Genomic DNA, 23,332 nt, shown 5'->3' with positions numbered 1-23,332 from the left:
TGAGGGGATGAATTGTAGTAAGTTAAGCAAATTCCATTGTTTTTAGTGTATTATGTCCATGTAATACCTCTGAAATTCATCATGGTTGTGTGCAGGCATACCAAGATGTGTCAGCTTTAAGTACATTTGAAAGGGACTGAAGCTTTTTCCTTACCTGTCGCCTTTTAGTTGGTGTTCAGCAATACCTTCACGTGTGCACGCAGGAGCTGGCTCAGCTCAGCCGCCCGGAGGCTGAACTGTGCAGTATTAGGCTTCAAGACTTGTCCTACACATCTTCCTTTATTATGCTGCCTGAGCACCATTTTTGGGCGGCCTAAAAGCATAAACTAGGCAAGAAGCTTCTGGAGGACCAGTGGCACCTCAGAAGCTCTCAGGCTGTGGGCCTCCCTTCCTGCAGAGACCCCAGGGAACACCTGTGCTGTTCAACTCAGCTCCTCCTTTCAGCTTCTGGAACTAACTGAGCATGAGTGACAAGACAGGAGTGCAGGGAGCTCCAAGTTCCAGCCTGGAAAAGTATAATCTGTAGCTCTGATGTTATGATATAGTAAGAAGATGTGACTACATCATTTTTACCTTCTTTCTTCCATCCTTTTGAGCAGCTGTTGATTTTGGTGTATTTTTGTAGGTGTTCTGAGTTCTTACCTAATTAGCATCAGTGGATTTTATCTTTGTGCTGACAAAGTAACCCGTGCTGGTGTAAAGTTCTTCTGCCTCTCCTTTATAGAAGTAAAATTGTAGATGTTTCTGATAAAAATATTTTTGGGTTTCTTCAGCCTTTGGAAGGTTGTTGGATAACCTGATTCTTAACCTTCACTTAAAGAGCCATCAGGAAAATGACTCCCATTTCTCCAAGGTTTTCATGTCTGCAAAACCTGGGTTTTGTATTTACCTGTTATACATCTGAAGTGGTTAGAAAACTGGCACCAGAATTAGTTGCCACATAGGTGTAGATTTAACCCACTTCCATGTTTTGCAGCGTCAGCCTGTGCTTGAAAGTATAGCGAGTATCAGGGCAACAGACAGACTGCGTGGACAGAGTAAAGCAGCTTCAAGGATCTACTGGCTCAGCTGGTGTTTGAATGGGTGACTTGCTGAAAATTTAGCAGTAGAACTGTGGACAGGCGTTAGACTTACTTTTAATCAGTTTAGTTTGTCAGTTAAGTCTCTGATCAGGAATGCATCTGGAAAATAAACCATTACCTTGGAGCGCAGCATAGTTTACAGAGAGCTGTATGTGCTAGGAAGCTTTGGGATGAGAAGTGCCTACTCAGCCTGATGGAGTTGGTGAAGTTTCAGCACTGTTTCTGGTTAGAGACTTGTTTAGGTTCTTGTTGTGCCTTGGCTTACATGATTGCTGTTTTATAAAGAATGGTTGAGATTGTGTAATAATGAAACTACTGCAAGAAAAGGAGGTGGGGGTAAATGTGTTTTCCGTTACCAGAAGCAGAATAAAGTATCCATTTAGTTAGGCTAAATTGGCGTGGAGGAATTGGAGTAATCTGTAGGTTATTGATTTGCTTCACAGCAGTGCAGCAGGCTGCAGCTGACAGAGTCCCAGAGGGGCCATTTGCTTTGCACAGATAACCAAAGTGAAGTTCAGTTCAGCAGTGAGGCTCCCATTTATGAGTGTAAGTGCAGCTGCTGAGAATGGGCATTGCACATTACGGCGTGCTTGTCAGTTGTTGGGAGGTATAAGGTGGATGTAAGATGGTTGTCTTCGGTTTTCTCTTTGTCTTAAAAAATAATCAGACATTTTATCTGTGCTTTGCTCTTAAGGGAACTGAATTCCATTCCAAAGTGGCCACTTATCTGGAGAAGACTGGAATAGGTTTGTGTGCGAAGTGTGAAGAACCCTGAAGAATCTGGTGGTTGGGGTTGGGGCAAGAATGTAAGGATGGCAGAACATTAAGTAGGTGGAAGAGAGCAAAGAAGTAAAGAACTGGTGGAAGTGCAAGAGGGGAAGCAATGGAATATTTCCCTTAGGTTGTAAAGAGGTAGAAGTTGAAGAATTAAAGGGAGGTGTTGAGGGAGCAGAGAACCAGTGGCAAATGGACTGTGAATGGATGACTAGATCTTGAGTAGGAGGCTTAGGTCTCACCAGCAGCTCTGGTGGAAATAATGCATCGTCTGATTTCATACAACACATAAGGATTGTATTTTGTGGAAGTATTTAGGTTTTCTGTTGAGAAGGTAAAGTTACACAGTCTGTCCATGGAGAAAGTACCCTATGTTTTATTACTGCTGATAAGATGGGCAGGTAGGGTTAGGAGCGTACTACCGGGGTGCAAGGAACGAAGCCAAACAAAAAAAAATCCCACATGAAAACAAACAAAAAGCCCACAGTAAAACTTCTCTCTCTTCCCACGTGCAAATGTGAGCCTTTCAGAAGGACGGAAGGAAATCTATTCTTTATCAGTAACCTGAGGTTCACCACCATCTGGGATGGAAGGCAAGCAGAGAGGTTTCCAAGATGTTCATATTGCATCTTATCAGAATGATAGATTTTGGTTGTTGCAGCCAAAAATGCTTCTGTGGGACATCCTTCCTGACCTTGGAGTGACACCAGCGATTAGCTTGGCCCAGTTAACGTGCAGCAGGGTTGCCAGATTCATAATTGCAGAATTCTTAATTTCCCCAAAGAGGAGCATCTTTGCTGCTTTCTGAAGAATTATAGTGCAAGAAGCTACGCTTACTTTGTACTCTGAGAATGAGATAGGGGATGATTATTCTCCAGCCAGATTGTGTCCTGATTTCTGTAATAGCAACAAGGTGTCCTCTACATCTGAAGATTGTTTACTGTGCCACTTGAAATGATTATTAGAGTGTACTGGTCTCTTACCAGGGATGACAGGATAGCAGAAGTATTTTGTCCTCCGTATGTACTCCCCTGATGTACTGCTACTCCAAAATAGATTTTGTCCATCTGAATTTGTCCAAATTTGCAGAAATTTGATCCCATTGAAACACCTTTTTAATTTTTTTCTCTCTCAGAAAGAACAGAAGAGTGCAGTTCTCAGCATTACACAGTTCTAAAGAGACTGCCAACCTAAAATAATGCTACCTAATGTGTTTCATTACAACTGTGATTCCACTGCTGCCCCACAAAACCTTTGAGGTAGCTCAGATGCCCTAATGCAGAATCCTCTCAGCCCTGGACAGAGGGCTGTCTCTGTAGATTAATCTGTTTTATAGTCCTATGCCTTTTGGAGTTAGAGCTCTAAATGAACACTGACGTCACTTGGCCAGCAAGCTGTAAACTGGCGTTCATCCCTGGTCTCTTAAACTGTTTCTTCTCAAAAGGAAGGAAAGGATGGATTCTCAGCTTAAAGGTAGGGCTGCCTCCAGTTGTCACTCCAGTTTGGAGGGAAGCACCCAGGACTGGGCCCAAATAGGATAGTGAGGTCCCACCATGCCCACTGACCATGTCCCTCAGTGCCACATCTCTGTAGTTCTCGAACACCTTGTTATTTGCTCTTTTCTCTCTTGAAAACGCAGCTGGCTATGTGAGGAGAAGCCCAGCTCTGCTGCGCACGGCTGCAACAGAGGCAGGCACATTGCACAAACCAGCCCATTGTCTTTGCCTGCTGGAAAGCTGCACCTCAAGCTGCTAAGGAGCAGCCACGCTCCCCAAGGCTAGGACACGAATGATAAATGTCTATTTGGCAAACTGATTAGTGAAGCGTTTGCACACTTGGCTAGTTGTATCCTGTTTCCTGGAAGGCTGCCAGGTTTAGGAGAAACGGAAATGTAATGGATTGCAGGGTTTGGGGTTTTTTGGGGGGGGAGGGAGGGAAGGGGAAAAGGTTCTCTGTTGGTTGGTTGCAAAAGGCTGAATAAACAGGAGTTGCCTTGAGGAAGGCTAAGTCTTGCTGTTTGAAGTCACGCAAGCCCTGCTCTGGCTCCGCTGTATTTAGTTTCCAGTGCGCTGTAAATTGTGTTAGTGGCACTGAGTGAGCGACGCTCTGTAGGGCTGGGGGAGGTTATCCGACTGGCTTTAGTTTAGCTTTTTAAAACAAATCATAATCCTGGGTCTCTCTGGGGAGAGGAAGAAGTTACAGCGTACGCCTGATAAGTCGCATGTCAACTCCTTTCACTGGGAAGCCCAGCTGAGCTGGAGCTGCTGGGCAGAAGCTGGTCAATGCTGCTGCTTTTGGAAGTGGGCAGTAGGCAGTGGGAATTGGCTGTGGTATAAGAGCCAGAGTAGTTCAGTGCTGAAGCCTCAGCTGAATTATTCTTGATTTAAGGGTTTCTGTGTCGATGTTTTGAGTACTGTGTTCTGCAGATCGCTAAGAAAATGCTGGTGTGGAGAACCAGCTCTTAGGTTTCTTTCTGTGTGAGTGATGGGAACCATTTGTCTAAAATCAAACTGATCTGTAGAGGGTGAGCAGTTCTCCTTTTATAAATAAAATCTTCTACCTTTGACAAATGGATTTGATAAACAGAGCTAACGTGTTTTCTATTAGGCGGCATTTTATGAAGTCATTAGTTGTGCTACGAGCAGATCTGTGTTGGAATCATGTGCTTCAGGTGATCTCTGTTAGGTAGTTACAGTATCATGGAATTGTAGGGTTGGAAGAGACCTCTAGAGATCATCGAGTCCAGCCCCCCTGCCAAAGCAGGTTCCCAACACCACGTTGCACAGGTGGGTGTCCAGGCGGGTCTTGAATATCTCCAGAGAAGGAGACTCCACCACCTCCTTGGGCAGCCTGTTCCAGTGCTCCGTCACCCTCACCGTAAAGAATGCCTTGCGCACGTTCACGCAGGACTTCTATGCTGAAGTTTCAGCCCATTTCCCCTAGTCCTGTCCCCACGCACTACTGAAAAGAGACCTAGTTAGAAGTAGAGAGCATGATAAAACTGTGTTAATGTTGCTTTGTGCTGGCAAGCTTGATGCTTCAGATGTTATGAGTTTGTTCCTTTCCTTTTAGAAATATTATGTTCCCCTTAGTGTAGCTGGCTCACTTCAGCTCCCTGTAACAACAGTGGTGTATTTTGATATCCCGTAAAGCGCAAATACTGATTTTTAATTATTAACGCTGTGTTGTACGTAGTATTTCCACCAGATGATTTCATTTTACGACCTCTTCCAGTGCCGATTTTGCTTAGCTTGGATGTGAAACCAAGTCTGAAAGCAAATCCTTTGGCTGAAATGATGGCATCTTTTGGCAGCTGTGGATTAACAGGTGTTCTGCATTATTGTCTTTTACCCCTAAAAAAGAAAAGAACCTCATGTTGCAGCACTGAGAGCTCAGCAAAGGTTGAACCGCACAGTGTCTGCTGCTCAGAGTATGGATGAAATGTTGGAGAGCAAGGAGTGGGGGCTGGGTGGAGCTGCTGGAAAGCAGCCGTTGGGACTGATGTTTCTGCTTTCCTCCTTTGTCTTCTGCAGTGCCTCCTGGATTTATGACTTCCAATATCGCAGTTGTTTTCACAGTTTACTTGGTGCTGATACCCAGCAGTCCAAGTTTGAAAGCGGCCCCATTTTGAGACAACACAAATACGGCTGAGGGTTCTGTTTCCTTCCTCTCTTTCCCTCCCCTCAAAACAGATTTCTTTCCTGAAAAATATGTCCAAATAACTAGCAGAAAAAGGTGAAAGGTGATCAAGATGATGTCTTGATAACATAGGCAGACTTTCTGTCACTTCTCAACACCATTAAACATTCCACTTCCATGTGAGCATTGCCCTTGTGTTTCAGACTTTATTACAAACCTTTCCCTGCTTCTCCTCAGCATCGAGCTGGTCTTCCTTCACTGCATAGCTTCAGAGAAACTGCTGCATAGATTAAAAACACATGGATGTCAGAGCATGCATTGCACCAAAGCATTGTCGAAAGCCCGAGGGTCATGTTGATAGTGGGAAGTGCACTTTTCAAACCTAGTGCCGTAAGAAGGTTCTTCATTCATCTTTCTGTAGGATGTTGTGTTGTTTCTTGGTTTTACTTTTTTCTTTTTTTAGCGTGTTTGCAAAAGTTTATCCCTGAGGTTTGAGTGAATTCTGGTTGTGAAAGATACGTAACGACTGAACTACCTGACCAAACATATGTCATACTTGGGTTCAAAGTGCCTACTTGTTTGCATTGCTGATTTCTCATGTAAGAAGATTGTAGAAGTGCTGCATTTAATGATTGAAATTATTATTACAATTTTTTTCCAGGCGGCTGGCTGGCAATGACCTTTCTTTTATCCATCCGAAGGCCTTGTCTGGGTTGAAAGAACTCAAAGTTCTGTAAGTAATTGGGTTTTAGAGCTTCATATGCCTTCTTACTGCACAGTACTGCACAGTCAGCCTATTTACTGATGGGTTGGATGGAGATTTCTTTTCTTTGCTAAAACAATATTATTACCCCCCCAAAATATGTATATTGCTCCTACTTTTTCTTTAACAGCCTAAACTGTAATTACTGTATCGAATGGGAGCACTTGCTTTTCTTTATGAGGTGTAGGTTGTAGCACTAGAGTCTTAAGAAGGAAGAAACCTTATGAAGGACATACAGAGCTCGCTCTTATTCTCAGCCCCTTATTCTATTCCATCAGGTGCTCAGACTGGTACTTTTAACAATACTGGTTGACCTTTGCATTGTCCACTAAGGGTGATAAAAATCATTTGGGTAGTTTGATGTTGCTTTAAGTGAAAATGACTTTAATATTAAGAAGGTTCTTATTGAAAATAAAAAGCTTGAATTGAGTGCCCCATTTCTCATATCCTGTTTTTCCTTCTAAGCTTAGAACATTGCTTCAACTGCTTCTCCATTGCTAAGGATAAAAGGTTTTCTGCTATAGCATTTAAGCCGCTGGAAATATTTCCAGTTGCTGGGAGAGTAATAGATAGTTAATTAAATAGATATTTGAATAACCTAATGAAGGACTCTGAAATTGTGAAGAGGAAGGGTAAACACAGCTTTAGTGAAGAAACTACTGATCTGTCCTGATGTTTTGGAAACAAAATGCCCAGTGTCAAGGCCTTCAAAAGTCTTTCCATTGGGACACTCGGCTCTGGAGGAGCCTGAAATTCTAGCAGTTCTTGAAAAATTAGTTATTAATTAGCAGTTAACTTACATGTCCAACAGCAGTTACCCTAATATGCATCCAGACCTAATCGTACTTAATAACATGTGAGATCTGAGTTATTTGCATTTGCTTTACATAAAGCACTCATAATGTAATGGTACATTGTCCCACAAGAGTTTGTAAAAATACAGCGTAACTGAACTCTGTGTGGTTCTAGTTTTGTTCTGTATCTTCTTTCTGCTGTGCTCAGAGGTGCTTGGTTGTGAAAGTACTTTGTAAGTTGGATTCTTAATGCTATGTGCATTGACGCAGCTTCAAAAAAAATTAGAGGCTTGTGTATTTTGTAGCACATATAGGATGATTTTTCAAGAAAATGAATGTGATGATGCCACGTTCTCTTGCATAGGTTAGAAATGGACTGCGGGGTATTCTATATAAGTGTTATTGTCAAAGTACTGTACTGACACACTGGGCATTTTTACAGAACCCTACAGAACAACCAGCTGAAGACTGTACCTAACGAAGCCATCAGAGGGTTGAGCGGTTTGCAGTCCTTGTAAGTTTTCTCACTTTGCTTTTATTTTCCAAACCACGTACAAGTTTGCTTTGTTTTTTAAAGCTCTGTAGTTTGAGCAGTAATGGACCCAGAGTTTCTAATCTTGTGGTTTCAACTGGGGCGAAGGTTTTCTAGCAAAGCTGACAAGGAATTGTTTTTGCTGTCTTTGGGGGTGACTTACACTCTTTCAAAACCCTGCTGTATGAATGTAGAGGTGGGAAAGTATTTATCATTCTTATACATGTCCTTAGGTGTTTGAAGCCATTATAAAACATTGTGCAAAAATGATTCATTCCTGAGTCTTTTGTATCTGGAGGAGGAAAAAGGGTTTCTGAGAAGTTGCTGCTGCTTGAGACATGCATGGTATTGGGTTTACTGGAGGGTGTTGAAATCACATAGACAGTTAGGAGCACTCAGCCATTATTGTTAGTTGCTTGTAAGGTATTTCATATGTGTTTAGACTATCTCCTGGATTATTGTATTTCATAGAGCAACTTATTAAGACCTTAATAGTTAGTCACAGCTCTCTACGTGGTAGCTGCTTGTTTCCATGATGAAGGAGCAGAAGGATTTCAAATTTTTTCTTCCTTTCTGCTAACATACAGAGGGAGGGCGAGTTACCTGTTCCCTCTGTGCCAAAACTCAAGTTTCTAACTAAGATCCTATCTCTTTGCATTGCAACAGGTTATTGTGCAACTCTTGCAAAGGTGCTTTGTGGAGACAGCAGTAGTTTGATGCGATCAGATTTGGGGATTCAAGTGCAGGAATGTGGGCTTCCACTTGGAGTAATTCTGCAGATTTCCTTGATGCTCATCTTGATTTACTGCATGTTGGTCTGAGGGCTGCAGTCTCCTTTGGGCAGAGGTTGTAATAAATCCTCTCTACATTAATTAAAGAAAAGATGGCAAGTGTAAAGGTTAAGCCAGCATCTCATTCTTTCTCTGTCTTTGATAGATTTGGATATGATTAGAAACAGGGTGTCTAAAAAAGTTAAGAGTTGTTGGGGGGGAAAAAAAAAAGCCATTGAATGATCACTCAGTGTTGTGTAGTATCACCAGTAAAATTGTCTGATACAGCATCATTGTGTTAGTGAAACATAGTGGTGGCAATGGGGAGGGTGGTTCAGGTTGGACGTGAGGAAATACTGCTTCTCCAAGTCAGGCACTGGGGGACTGGCTGTGCCTATGGTGGAGTTGGCATCCCTGGAGGTGTTCAAGAAGCATTCAGATGCTGTACTGAGGAACATGGTTTAGTTGGGAATATTGATGGAAGGCGGATGGCTGGACTGGATGATCTTAGAGGTCTTTTGCAACCTTGATGATTCTATAAAGTTTGCTGTTCTGGGAGCTCGTTGTTCACAGACAAATGATAGACTGTAGAAAGACTGGTAGAGTGAAAAAGGAGGAAATTGCATCAATAAGTAGCAAGCTACTTGATTATTCTTTTTCTGAGAAAGAACAGATTGAATTTTCAGAATTACTGTGAGAGATACAGTGGGCAAACCCAGCCTGGGAGTCATCAAATATCAGTGTCAGAAGATGAGAATTTTTTCTTCTGTTGCGGATCCTGCTTTGGGTTGGCTCCCACTCTGTCCCCAAGAGGATAGCTGTCTGCACTACCAGATCACCACTCTTTGTTACAATTGGTAGCCATTTGAGGATAATTTTTCTTCCAGAGATGAGCATCATGAGAAACGTGAAGCATTTCTATTTACCGTGCTATCAATAAGCTTTGCCTGAATGCATTTCTGTCATTTTCAGAAGCTTCAGGAAAGCTTTCAGTTTCTTACTTCTCTTGTAAAAATTACAGCGTAGCTCTTTAGTTCCCCCCCTACTAATGCAGAGAGCGGCATCTGGCAAGGGAATGTTGGTCTGTCCTCTGAATTGGAGTAATCGTGGAAAAATAAATGCCAGCATGCTGCTTTATTGGTTTAAGGGGAAAAAAAAAAAAAAAAAAAGACAAAGAAAAACACAGTCTTTTTGAAAGAATGTGTCAAAATGGATTTAAGAATCCCGAGCTGCTCTGACTTCATAAAACAAATAACTCACTGCAGAGTATATGCTCCTTCTATCTCGTTAATGCATAATCCCAATCCAAAACTTGCAAGTTCCAACATCGTTGAACTGACTCTCTCTTGGCAGTTGCCCAGTTTGCTCTAAAGTAGGCTTTAGGGGGATTTTTTCTTGGTGAAGACACAAATTACTCGTTTGTAGAGCTTTATAGCATATTGATGATAGCTTGGTTTGCAGCTCCTGTAGCACTGCCTCGTTTCTTTCTTGATGCATACAAGTCCTAGCTGCGTAGGAAGGCAGCTGCCTCACTCTATGTGTGAATGAGCCCAGTAAACATACCTGGGTTGGAAAAAAAGATGGTTACAGGAGCTTCATGATTTCTGGTGTTTGTGTTATAGCTGGAGAGTAGCCAGTGTGGTTCAGAATACTAAATGACAGCTCTTTATTTTCTGTTTATATTGGATATCTTCCCAGCTCTGGCCTCCTGAGGAGAGCTAGAATGGAGTTATTCTTTGTAAAAGTGGGGTTTACTAAAAGGAGGAGTTCTGGTGAGCGGAAACACACTTTGTATCGCATCAGAGTAGTTTATCAGGCAGGATTTGTGGCACGCTGCGTTCTTTCAATCTGGAGATGGAGTTCCTGAGGTGTATGGCAATCCAAGGCTACACGGAGAGCCAGAGGTGGCAAAGCGGTGTGCTCCTGAGGTGAGGTGTGCAAGTCCTGAAAGGAGCAGGAGGTGAAGGCAGAGGGATGGGCCCTTGTTTCAGTGCTGTGGCATAAGGTGCTTTTCAGTTCTGATAGCTCTGGTTTTTTGGGTTTTTTTTGTAACGCTGTTTATTCTGGGATTTAATTCTAGAGGTTTGCACAACAGCTTGTTAAGATACAGCTCTTCTGTGATCGCTCTCACTCACTTCACCCCAGTGAGTTTTTCAGTCATAGCACAGAATATTCTGAGCATGATGGATACTGTAACTATTGCATTACAAATTAAAGTTTCAGGTCATTTAATGGAATCGTAGAATCCTTACAGTTGGAAGAGACCCCCGGAGGGCCATGTAGTCCAACTACCCGTCAATGACCAGGGACACCACAGCTGGATCAGGTTGCCCAGGGCCTCATCCAGTCTTGCCTTGAAAGTCTCCAGAGATGGGGGAATGCCTCTCCTTGGAAGGATTCCTTGTTTATGCGCATACTTGTACCCTACACCCATCAGCACTATCAGAATGGGAAAGGGGGCAACTTGCGTGCGTTTTATATTGGTTTTGCAGGGAGAAAACCAAATTTTGCTGAATATGATTGCTTTTATTTTCATTTACACAGCATTGTGAGTGAAGGTCAGCTGATTCCCATGTGTTATCTGCAGCAAACTTTGTGTTCTCTCTGATTAGTTCCACCTTAAGCATTCCAGTGGGAGAAATGTATGTGCTGGCAAATCAGCACTAGCGATGGCAATAGCTTTGGCATGGATCATTTGTTTCTGAGAGCTGCTGTAAATTTGTCTTGGAAGGAAGCAATTCCTTGCACTGCTGTTTGTAATAGGTAAGGTGCAGAGAGCAAATGAGTTAAGTGAGGTAAAGTGCCCCTGTTAACATGGTAGGCTTATTGCCTTACATTGTAGCAGCATTTCCTATGGATCATGCTTATCAGTACTCAACTTCAAAACCTAAAAATCTACTTCAGAGTTATTTGAGTGATCTCTTTGTGATGGTTGAAGGAGCACTTTAAAGAGCAAAGTTCTTTAATAATTGCCATTGAGCAGAAGTGGTGCTGCACAAGAGTCAGGAGTGATTTTCCTTTTACTAACATCGACGTTAGGCTCTTGCCAGTAGTACAAGGCATTTACAATTTCTGAGTGGCTGAAACGTGGGTGCAAATGAGAGCTGGCATGGCCAACAGCACTGGCTTGGGAACGATTGTGCTCCGCACACACTGCTGTGTCCCTGTCAGGCCTGGCTTCAATCATTTTGGTTAGGGTTGGAAGGGACCTTTAAGACCATCTCGTTCCAACCCCCTGCAATAGGCAAGGGCATCTCCCTCTAGAGCAGGTTGCTTGCAGCCCCATTCAGCCTGGCCTTTCTTGCCCGCATATACACACATGTGTGTTGGTTAGACTTTGGAACTTACCTTCATTCCAATTAAGGTAAGGTGTTAGCTTTACAGTTTCCTTAAAGCAAGGTAAATAGTTGGTAGATCTTTAATTTGCTCTGTTCTTTATCTGCTTAAACAATACACTGAGCGTTCACCAGAGAGCTTCTGAATGTGTCAGCTTCTGTCATGTTCCTACTCTTTCTTCTTGCATACTTAGAGTTTATGCGAGGAGAGGACCTAGCAGGTAATAAAAGTAAAGATGACAGCTCAGCAAGTAAACTCTGAATTTATAGACTAAAATGGGAAGGTCTCTCGCAAGCCAGTGCCTAGAGGGAAGCTGGAATTGGAGTCGCTTCTGAAAGATTAAGGAATTCAAGTATATGCTGCAAGCTCTAGTTTAAAGAACATAGTCTTATCTTCAACGCTTTAATGGAAGAGGACAGACTTTTGCTAAAGTTCAGTCCGAACAGCAAAGAATATTTCATGTACTTTGTTAACTATTAGTGCTAGTGATGCCTTTCTTGTGTCAGCTGAGATGAACGTGGTGGTGCTTAGCTGAGTTGTGCTGCTTTGCAGTTGTCAGATATTCCAGTTGTGCTTTTCCCTTGTTCCATGAAGTACACCGTTCCGCACCTTTCACGTTAAATGGAAGCACTGCAGCTGTGATTTGCACAGTGAACACAGTGTAGATAAGCTTCACCTGGATGAAAAAAAAATCAATAATAATTATGGAGTGTCCAATTTGCACTAAAAGGTGTGAAGGAATGCAAAAAATATGAATGAGACAAAAATGGCTCAGTTAAAGGTACGTCTTGAGGTCTGATAGCTGGTAACTGGTATCAAGCAGCAATAAATTACTGTTGTGTGTAATCCTGGTAGTATGGTTCTTCTGATGTCATTGTGTCTGTAAATCACAGGTTTTCACTTCACGTCTGTACTCTCTCTCTCTGTGCAAACCTCTGTTGTGATGTCTGCTGGCCTTGGGGAAGATGGGGCCAGCACAGCCATATACAGAGCCAGAGCTTGGGCTGTGCCAATGAGGACTCAGCGATGCAAGCAATTGCAGCATGCTTTGCTTTGGCTTTAGGATTCGGTATCCCTAATTGCTTTCACCTCTGTTCAGACATTGTGCTTGTTTAGCTGCCAAGAAGTCATGGAGAGCAAGAAGAATGCCTTTTTCAGGTTTCTTTTTTTGTTTGTTGGTTTACTTCAGTTTGGTTTTTTTCTTTTTCTTCCCCCCCCCCCCCCCCCCCCCCCCCAAATCTGCATGAGTAAGTGGAATTTAGGAAGGAGCACAATAAAAGTGCAACCATAGGCATAGGCAAGTAGTCGCAAGGACTGAGAGCACTGCCTGCCTCTCAAGGTACGTTGCTTCTCTTGGAATGAAGAAGAGTTGAAGGCTCAGATATGTTTATTCCACTGGAAAATCATTCTTTTGATCTTCATGGAGGTGTGTGAATTTAGGAGGGAGAAGAAAGACAGGTAATTTCTAGTTGTTGTTGTTGTTTTTTTTTTTTTTTACTGAAGCAGAGCCCCAGGCCTTTTTTCCTCTACCCTTTTCCCCTCCTTTTTTTATTATTATCACCAGACATTTAATTTCTCTGAAATATTCCAGCCTTGATGCAGGCTAAAAGCATTCAAACACAATAGTGTACACACCTGTCAGACCATGGGGCAACTGATAAAGGGATGCCAGCCTATGAACCATAGGAATGAGCTCTTTGAAGTGTAGCTTTAGAGTTAATGGCACCTCACTCATCTTAGGAAAGAGCCTTTTGGCTGCTATTTTGTAAATTCATGCTTATATTGGCCTATTTGCTGCTTGATTTCATCCACTTCTCAACTTTTTGTTTTATGGAAATTCTGGTGTTGACATGTTTTCCCTAATTACTGGAAATATTCAATATATGCCATATGCATTGCAAAGCAAGACCCTCTTCCACAGCCTTGGGGATTTTAGGTGGAGATTTCTTGAGACACTGTGACTGTGCTTTTCTTATTCCTCTGAATTTGCCATATATTTTAAATTTTGGAGGGGATAATAATTAGGCTAATGCTGACCACTGTGGTAAACCCAGCATTTTAACGTTGTAATTGTTCAAGGTTGATTTTGGTGCAGTAAGATGTTCCCTTACAGGTATGTACAGGGCTGAAATGAGATGTCTCAGGTGGATACAGGTGGAGCGGTGTAAAGCAGTGCCTCCCCTCTGCTGACCCTCCCCTCTGCCCCCAGCTTCCCAGTTCAGCCCACTGGGACAGACTGGCTCCCGTCCTCCGCTCCTGGGTGCAATGCAGGAGGTGGAGCGCAGAAGCCCCCTTGCTGACATGGGGACAAATGTGGAGCAGTCACCTGCTCTGTGTTGCGAGCCCTGGCAGGGACAGGGCAGATGGCTGCAGGCAGAGGCTTCTTAAACTGATCCAGCTAGATTTTCAAGAGCATGTCTGATCATGGCTTGAGGAGTGCACCGAGTGCTTAATATAACTCAGCCTGTGCTGTGCTGATCTGTATCACAGTGAGCATCGATGTTAATGGAGTAGATGTGAGTCTGTCTCCCCAGACAGCAGTGTACACACCATGACTGGTATGCAGTCACTTCAAACCAGTTATACAAGGTGTTTTCTTCCGTGCTGGCTGTGAAGCCTCCATCTTTCAGAACAGTGCTGATCCAGAGAGTGCAGCATCAGTTTCAGTGTTCATTACTAAAGCCAGGCATTGCATCTGTCCATTCCTGTGGATGGGGGCTCTAAGCAGGGCACCACAAGTAAAACCAGCACCTCTTGTCAGTGGGATTTCATGGCTAGGCCTTAGCTAAGGATACACGTTTCACCTCCATGGTGTCCAGGTGCGGAGTTTTTTTTCCTTTGGATGCTTTGAAATATGGAGAAGCTGTGAAACCCAGTAGCAGAGGTGAGCCGGTATTGTAGCAAAATTGTCTTGTATGGTTTGCAGTTCTTTGGATAAAAAAGACTGCGAAGTCATTGCTCATGCTAATATTTGAGATCAGAGTGAATTTGGGGAAAAATCCAATGGCAAATCCAATAATGTGCAACACCGACCGGTGCTAGGGTTCTGTTTTCCATTTCTTGTGGAGCGTGATAGGAGAGATCAGCTGCCAGAGTGAAAGAAAGGTCTCATTTAACTGACAGCATACAGTGTTCTATATGGCAATGTGATTTTTTTTTTTAAACTCTGACTTTGTTCAGACACTGCTTTTAGTAATCCTATTTTTTAAGGCAGTTGCTTGAGTTGTGCAGGAGTACCCAGGCCAATATATAGCAGTATATGATGTTATTGACATGATAGCTATAGAGATAGTTGGTTCAAAGCAGTAACTGCCTCTGTAGCTTCTCGGACAATATCAAGTTGCCATTTTAAATGCTTGTCCTTATGGGAGCAGGAGGGCTGGTGGGAAGGAGGTTTCTCTTGTGTCCAGTTCACTTGTTTAAGCCAATTGTAAGCATAAAAATTGGTTAAAATGTTTTAAATGGAGAAGAAATAGTTACAGGGCTTTCAGTTATGTGCTTTTCATGTGACTTGGAAGAGTTCTCACGTGTCACTTCAGTAAGCACTCAAACTTTTTTGTATTAAATAATTTCACTATAATATGTTCAAGGTAACAAAAATGTTTGCAAGTAGTAAGACTTCAAACTACTCTTCTATTTACTTGTACTTCATGGCTTGACTGTGCCAATTCTCTCTGTTTTCACCCAGGCGTTTGGATGCGAACCACATTACAGCTGTTCCCAAAGACAGCTTTGAGGGGCTGGTGCAGTTGCGTCACCTTTGGTTGGATGACAACAGTTTGACAGAAGTTCCCATCCATCCCCTGAGCAACCTCCCCTCCCTGCAGGCGCTGACGCTGGCCCTGAACAAAATAACGCACATTCCTGACTACGCGTTCACAAACCTTTCAAGTCTTGTTGTTCTGTGAGTATTTGTGACTTTACTGGATGGATCACTCCAATTCTCCCCACTTAGATAAGTATTTCAAACAAGCGGCTGTCAGAAAACAGTTTCAAAGATATTAAAAGAAAATATTACCTGCCACAGACTGTATTTCTCTCCAGTCTTAGATGTTTCCAGAGATTAATATTAAATTTTTTTTTATTTATACATTTAAATCATATTTTATCACACTTCTGGATAGCGAGTAAAGGTCTAAAATAGGTTGTCTTGCCTGCAGGCAGCCGGTTCTGTTCCCATACAAGAGTGAAATATGTCTTGAAGTGAAAGACATTCTGCCTAATCCATCCCATGTAATGTTTTTTCTAACCCATTATACAGATTTCACAGAATTATCTGCTGACTCATTAACTTATATGCAGTCATTCACTTGTTTTCATTTTTGCTTTGTTCTTTGTTAGACATCTTCATAACAACAAAATAAAAACAATAGGAAAGCACTGTTTTGATGGTTTGGACAACCTTGAAACCTTGTAAGTATGCTTCTTAAAGTAATTCTTTGTTCAGTGTGATTCGTCTCATTCACAGCCTACTCAAGGTTACTTTACTGTTGCAATGAAGATTTTGCAAATAAGGCTTGTGTGCAGCACAACACATAACTCCCACACTTGTGTTCAACGCAGGTTTCGGAAGTGAAGGCTAATATCAGTGCAGTGCTCCACCAAAAGTAATTAGCTCTGTTGAGAAGCGGGTAAATATTAGCCTGGGTGAAAAGTCACGCTGGATGGCGTGGCTCTTAATGTTCCTAGTACTGATCTAGCTGGTGTAACTTTGCACAGCACTCCACTGACTCAGGCGTATATATCAGAAGTGTTTGAGAGGCCCTGTATGTGATAAGGGACAAATATTTGTTTCTTGCATTTGCTGTGGGATTAAACTTATTTAAAATACGCTGTCAAATCCATTGTGAGGCAAGAGGGAGTTCCTCAGTGGGCTGTCTTTCTGCTGCTCCTTTCTTACTGGTGCGTTAGGGTTAGGGTTAGCTGGAAACTGTCTTGCAAATGTCCTGGCAGCTCCTGAATGAATGTGTGCACTGTTCCAGTGTGATGGCATTTGCTTCTGATTCTCTTTAATATTTAGAATCAATTTTGTTGCAAGAGATCTGCTATTGCCCAATGGCTTACTTAGTTCTTATGTTCTGAGTTCTAATGAACATAGTTCATTATTTTTGCAAGTTGATCTGAAGGGTAAACCTGTGAAATGTAGTGTGCTTTGTTGCGAACAACTTGACTTAGCGTGAATAATCCTTCTCAAGTAACTTACTGAGTTAATTAGCTGGTTGGAAGGCATGTAATAGGTGAGAAGACTGAAACTAAGTCAAAAATGAAGTTATTCTGCAGTGTGGTTAATGATGCTTTGAGAACTTGCGTGGAGTTGTCATAAATAAAAATGATTTTAACAGTTCCTAACCATGATTAAATATTTTAACTTTCCTGCTTTGTTTCCTCCAGGGATTTAAATTATAATAACATGGTGGAATTCCCCGAAGCCATAAAAGCACTCCCAAATCTAAAAGAGTTGTGAGTATTGCCCGTTATTCCTTTTCACCTGTTTTCTCTCTCCTTCCCATAAATAAAAAAGGAAAAGAAATTCCCAGATTTAAGAACGTTCATCTGATTATGCAGCAACCTCGATCAGATGAAGTTATGCTAAGTGATGCTATAATTAAAGGCAAATATAATCAACGACTACAGAAGGGAGCCTGCTGAAAATGATTTTGGAGTTATACAACCTAGGAATGTATTCAGGAGTACCATTAGCATAGATGTTAATCAGGAGCAGGTTTTGGCCTCCAGTAGCAGAATTATGTATTCACTGATCGTGTGTCTTCCTTGTCCCCTCCTTCAACAGAGAAGCAAACAAGAGAAAGCATAAGATCATGTTTTGGACAGAATAATTTCTTTCTAGTGAAACGCTTTCGGTTCAGCTGAGAGCCATAGACAGAGATCCTGCCTTCACACTGCCACAGTTTTACATAGCCATATTTAACTACAATCTGAATTCTGCAGGGCTGGGAATTGCATAGGTGTAGTGTATCTACCCAGAGAAAATGACTGGAGGTTGAATCTGCTGGCAATATGTTTCTAAACGTGGGTTTTCTTTCCTACTATCTTTAGGGCATTTCACAGTAACTATATTTCCATAATTCCCGATGGGGCATTTGCAGGAAACCCCCTTCTAAGAACGATGTAAGTAATTTTCATGCATCTATTCTTAGTCTGTAGCAGACAATGACTCTAAGAGCAGTGATTGAAACATGCTTTTCATTTCCCAGACATTTGTATGATAATCCTTTGTCTTTTGTGGGGAACTCAGCGTTTCAGAATCTGTCAGATCTGCATTCCCTGTAAGTATCATCTCAACTTGAATAGTCCAATACACAGACATGAAATGTTATGGCTAAAGAATGAAATTAGCAGAATATCCTGGCTGCTTCTAGCTCTTCCTGCACAACTCTTTTAGCAGTTAACGGGTAACAAACGTTGTTGTTGTTGTTAGGAACGTGCAGTTTCATAAGAAGCTCTGGTAAATACGTTTTACAACTTCTTTTTTTTTTAATCTTTGTTACCTTGCGTAAGACATAACCTCAGGCCAAATGCTCAGGTTCTTACTTCAATAAACTCCAGTATCGTTTTGAACAGAGGTGTACATTGTGAGAATGTTTTGCAGGTTAGCACATGCATGCTTTCAAATGATGTCAGGTCTGGGGGTGACAAGTAACAAAACAGAATGCGATGCCAACCTTTGAAACTACAAACTGCCTGAGAGTTTATGCCCTTCTCGTAGGTGTTTTCATGTAATGCTTTCCAATTCAATGAGTTCCAGTCTTTTCTAAGAGGAAAAATTTAGTTAGCAGATTATTAGTATAAGAAGCACTTAGAAGAGCTCAATGTATAAAATTTGAGCAGTAATAGGGGTGTTAAGAGTGCCTCCTTAGTGAAAATATCTACCTGAAAGCAGGACTTGATGTCATAATTAATTTGCATGGTAGTTGACAGCTAATTTTTGTGGCAACTTTTTTAGGGTCATTCGGGGTGCCAGCATGGTGCAGTGGTTTCCTAATTTGACAGGAACCGTAAACCTGGAGAGTTTGTAAGTATCTTCTGCAGGGAAAAAAAACCACGTTCCTTTCTTAATTGTTATTTTGCCTGATTTGAAATGATTGGGATGTGATTTAGGGTATCTAGAGAGCAACTCAAGTAGATGTCCTGTTCTTGTCACTAAATGCCTGAATGCCTTAATCCAGAACCTGACAGCTAAAAACACCATCCTAGCTCTAGATGCAGTCCTAGATAGGCTTGTTATGTTACACTATCGACAATGCAGATACTGATATATGGTGTTTTGATATATTTTTTTCCATAGAACTCTAACGGGGACCAAGATAAACAGCATTCCTGTTAACTTATGCCAAGAGCAGAAGATGCTACGAACTTTGTAAGTGCACGCATTTTGCTCCTATTTTCATTTGGATGAAAATGTTTTGATGTAGAGAATGTAGTGCTAATTTGAAGGAGGAGTATTGTTCTGATAGTATTAAAAAGGCAAGACTAAAAAAAATACTAAGAATATGTTTAAAATAAATGCAAAAAAACAAACTGGAAAATGCAACCATTTGGGAGCACAATTTGCATACCTTCTGGCCACTCGAATCTAAGCATGATTTTATATGACAGCTCTCAGAATTCAGGGAGCTTACACGGTATGATTTTCTGCTATGCGTGTATCCAGCGATGAGATGTTCCAGGTAGAACAGAGTTAATCTAAGCATCCTCTTTCTATTTCCTGTTTTGAAGGGACTTGTCTTATAACAATATAAAGGACCTCCCAAGTTTTACAGGCTGCCACTCCTTGGAAGAAATGTGAGTAGAAACACAGAGTGGTTATCTTTATTACCTCTTCAGTACACTGTGTCCCGATCTCCAGAAAAGTTTTTGCTTTGCTTTGGATGATAAATACGCTTCTAAGATTAAGGCCCTGTGGCTGTGTCAGTTCAAGCAGCTCAGGTTTAATTGTTCCTGTAGCACAAAGACATGAATCTTGAATTTTATAGAAGTATTGCTATGTGCACAAATGTAATGAGCGCTTAGGTGTTTTCCTCCCTGCCTTGTGTTTCTTCTGTACTTCAGTTTCCTTCAACCAACAGCCTGTGCTCAGGTAAAATACTTCCTGTAAGGTGCATTTTTTTCTTAAAACCTGTCTTTGTTCTCCCTTATTTCATTGGTATAAGGCTGCTTAAGCTTTATTTCTAGACCCTATGCATTTTTTTCATCTACCAGTATTCCTGCTTCTCTTTAAACCTCCCTTGCTCTCGACTTTCTTAATACTTAATGAGATTGGGAATGATAGGCCTCTCACAGGTGGTCCTTCCTACTATTCTCTGACATCTTTGGGCTCACTGTACATGGTTATTGCTGTAAAACATCTGGCAAAGCATTTCCAGAGCTCATGGTGTGTGAGGAAAGCCAGTTACTCTCCAACAAAGGCACCACTGATGTAACCTTTGTCAGAATGTGTTGTTGCTGTATACACAAGAGAGACTAATGGAGTTTGTTGGAAAGAGACATTGAACTGGAAGTATAATTTGCCCATTGGTTCTTGAAGCATTTCTCAGCATTTTCCTTACATAAATCTCTATATTGAGAATTGAAAGTGCACCCAGGGTTAAAGTATCCTAAACATTCCTTGAAGAGTTGAATAGATTTGTGTTAAATCCTCAGTGGCTCTTGATAGTTTTTCAAGTGCTGCTTTTCACTTGGAAGTAATAACATTCACACTCAACACTCTCCTTTAAGTTATAAGATCTGTGAATTGAGATGGAGTAAAGGTGCCACAAATGAGCATCATATTTGTGCTGTTGTAGCTAACGTGAAATGTACTTTCTGTAAGGGGAAACTTAGAAAACACCGTGCCTTTGGGAAGGCTACTTTTTCTTCTTAGCAGCCATCAAGCTATCCCTTGGTTTGAAGTTAGCCTGTTTGCCAATTAAGTTTTGTTTCTTCACAGTTCCTTACAGCATAATCAAATCCATGAAATCACAGATGATACCTTTCAAGGACTGTCCTCACTTCGCATACTGTAAGTGTGCATAGACACATACTGAATAAAACAAAATAATCTCTCTGACTCCAGTGTAAACTGAGGTTGGGTTTGGTGTTGCAAATCTCATACTATACTGGCAGCTGCCAACTTTACACTCCATTTTGCTTGTGTTCACGTGTATATGTATCTAAAGATAATTTTTGGCAGTCTGCTGTTCTGCATTATATGCTATTTATTGGAGCATTCTGTTTTCCTTGAGAGGAGCAGACCAGTAATCAAAATTATTCCCTACCTTCATGTGTCTAGCTGTATGAATATTACATAGAAACAGTGAAGTTATCAGGGGAAAAAATAAATGAGAAGTTGACAGGGGTTTTGAAAGGAGTATCTTAATAGAAATCATAGCGATCCAGCAGGAGCTGTATCTGGATTTTGAAATCCAACAAGGTAGATGCCCTTCTCTTTGTTCTGTTCCCCCACCCTTTCTGCCTTGCCCTGCTGCAGGTGTGCTTGTCACCAAAGTGATCTTCCTGGCACCTTCAGCCTGGGAATGGGTGACGCCAGAGCCTGCCTCTGCCTTGGGAGCACCTGCTGAGCTGCCAGGGCTGAGGAAAGGAGTAAAGGGAGTTCTAGTGGGATGCAGTTACTACCTTGGGAATGGGGTGAAGCTGGTTATGGCTGCCTGTCCTAGAGGTTCAGTTGCTGCTGCACCTGTCTGACTTGGGGAGAGAAGGGAAATGGGAGGGTTGTTTGGCTTTTCTACCAGAGGTATAATGGATGTGCCATTGTGTACGATAGATGTACTTTTTCTCTGAACAGTGCTTGTTGCAAAGGTTAGATGAAACTGCTAAATAATCATACTTGGCTTTCATTGCAGTGACCTCAGTAGAAATCGAATCCATAAGATCCACAAGGAGGCTTTCACAACCATTGGAGCTATTGTTAATCTGTAAGTAGGCTGTTCTTTACAGTAACCTCCTCTCTCTGTCAATAAGTTGCTGAGATAGTAAATGCTTTTAGCTTAAAACTGGCATGTGTCCATCATAACGTTTCATTTCCGTGGATCATGAAACCTCTTGCTAGCAGAATCTATGCAGGGCATACTCATACAGAACAAGGCATGCTCTAAAGTACCTGCAACACTGAGAGTCTTTTTCCAGACCACAGCTTTGGTGTGAGACCCTGAAGACTTCAATCTTACGTTGTTGTAACACTGTCTTATTATTCACATTTTAGAGACCTGAGTTTCAATGAACTCACCTCAGTTCCAACAGAAGGATTAAGTGGATTGAACCAACTTAAGCTTGCAGGAAATTCTGAGCTGAAAGAAGCTTTGGCAGCGAAGAACTTTGCAAAGCTTCGGTATGTTGGTTAATAGCACTACAATAACTCACTTGCTTCCTCGCTTACTTAGTAGCAAGCAATTTGACAACAAATGAAGCCAACTTAGATAATATGACAAATGATCAGGCCCTTCAACAAGTTCTGTAGTGCCTCAGTGTTGACATCCCAACTGTTCTGAGAGAAATGCCACTTGCAGACTATTTTCCTAGAACCTGCTATATTTTTCTCCACCACTTTTTAGGCAGATATAATCATCTGACTTTACAGCAGTGGTTTGGATAGATTCCATTTGTTACTGAGCTGAGCACATCTGTCTTTCAGTGTGTGGAAAATGGAAACAGACTTGCAGGTGCCTGATTCCATAATCACCACACTTGATGCATATGCTGTTTATTCTTGGAGGTGAATGATAATGGTAACAGTAATCATTCAAAGGGAAACCTGTTAGTGATTTCAATATGTGGTGGATTACGAGGCGGTGAGCTGATTTCCATTTTGAAAGATCTTTCTACACGTTGATATTTCCCTCCTCAAGAAGCAGTTAAAAATTCTTTCCTCTACTGCCCAATGGAAAAACATGGTGATGAAGATGCTGCTGATTTGTGTAAGGCTACCGGAGATTTCCATGTCACTCTTAGAATTAGGCCTCAGCAATCCCATGGAAACGGCAGATTAGCTTTTTGTTTGTGTGCTTTTTTCATTAATTTGCTATTCTAATTTGTATGGCAACACCACAAGCATTGGTCAGAGTTTGTTTTTTATAAGGAGGAAAAGAAGTGAAGAGAGCAAAACACCATAGAATTGTGTTTGTACTCCTTGTTACTGGTGGGACTTGCATGCATCACCAGTCCTTTATCTTGTGGAAAAAAATCCTCAGAAATGGTTACAGTTGATCCAGCTGCGATTTCTGTTCTTAATGACTGTGACAAAAAACGTATTTTTAGCACTAAGCGTGCCCTTAGTATTTTTAATAGGTGATAAACCTTAAAGTAGCAACAGGCAACAGTCTTCATTGTTTGGCCTGTTTTTCAGGTCTCTATCTGTACCATATGCTTACCAGTGCTGTGCGTTTTGGGGCTGTGATTCTTACTTAAACTCAAATGCTGAAGATTCTAGTCACCAAGATCAAGATGCCAAAGGGGATCGTGAAAAGAGTAAGTGCACTCATCCTAATGAGGAACATGCCAGACCAAGTAACAGTGTGTGTTGTCTTTGAATAAGCAAACATGGAAAAGCTGGGTCAGAAAGTGCTAAGCAGTTGCTTGCAGATAGATAGGTGCCGCGTTCTTCCTTTTCTAACTTGTGAAGTGGGTTT

General features: G+C 41.7%; 1 protein-coding gene across 1 annotated transcript in view; it reads left to right on the top strand.

Annotated features, from left to right (window-relative positions):
• The window catches only part of LGR4 (leucine rich repeat containing G protein-coupled receptor 4), a 56,873-nt gene that overhangs the window by 27,136 nt on the left and 6,405 nt on the right, over positions 1-23,332 (top strand). The window contains exons 3-16 of the mRNA XM_015863442.3: positions 6,157-6,228; positions 7,495-7,566; positions 15,379-15,594; positions 16,032-16,103; positions 17,082-17,150; positions 17,748-17,819; positions 17,906-17,977; positions 18,655-18,723; positions 18,997-19,068; positions 19,428-19,493; positions 20,638-20,709; positions 21,551-21,622; positions 21,910-22,035; positions 23,050-23,171. Of these exons, the coding sequence (XP_015718928.2) occupies positions 6,157-6,228; positions 7,495-7,566; positions 15,379-15,594; positions 16,032-16,103; positions 17,082-17,150; positions 17,748-17,819; positions 17,906-17,977; positions 18,655-18,723; positions 18,997-19,068; positions 19,428-19,493; positions 20,638-20,709; positions 21,551-21,622; positions 21,910-22,035; positions 23,050-23,171 (1,244 nt within the window). The remainder of the gene's footprint in view (positions 1-6,156; positions 6,229-7,494; positions 7,567-15,378; positions 15,595-16,031; positions 16,104-17,081; positions 17,151-17,747; positions 17,820-17,905; positions 17,978-18,654; positions 18,724-18,996; positions 19,069-19,427; positions 19,494-20,637; positions 20,710-21,550; positions 21,623-21,909; positions 22,036-23,049; positions 23,172-23,332) is intronic.

This window comes from Coturnix japonica, chromosome 5 (genome assembly GCF_054131305.1).
Source record: "Coturnix japonica strain WE chromosome 5, WE-NBRP24, whole genome shotgun sequence".
Taxonomy (NCBI): domain Eukaryota; kingdom Metazoa; phylum Chordata; class Aves; order Galliformes; family Phasianidae; genus Coturnix; species Coturnix japonica.
Note: the sequence above shows the minus strand (reverse complement) of the source record. Positions and strands in the feature narration are given on the sequence as shown.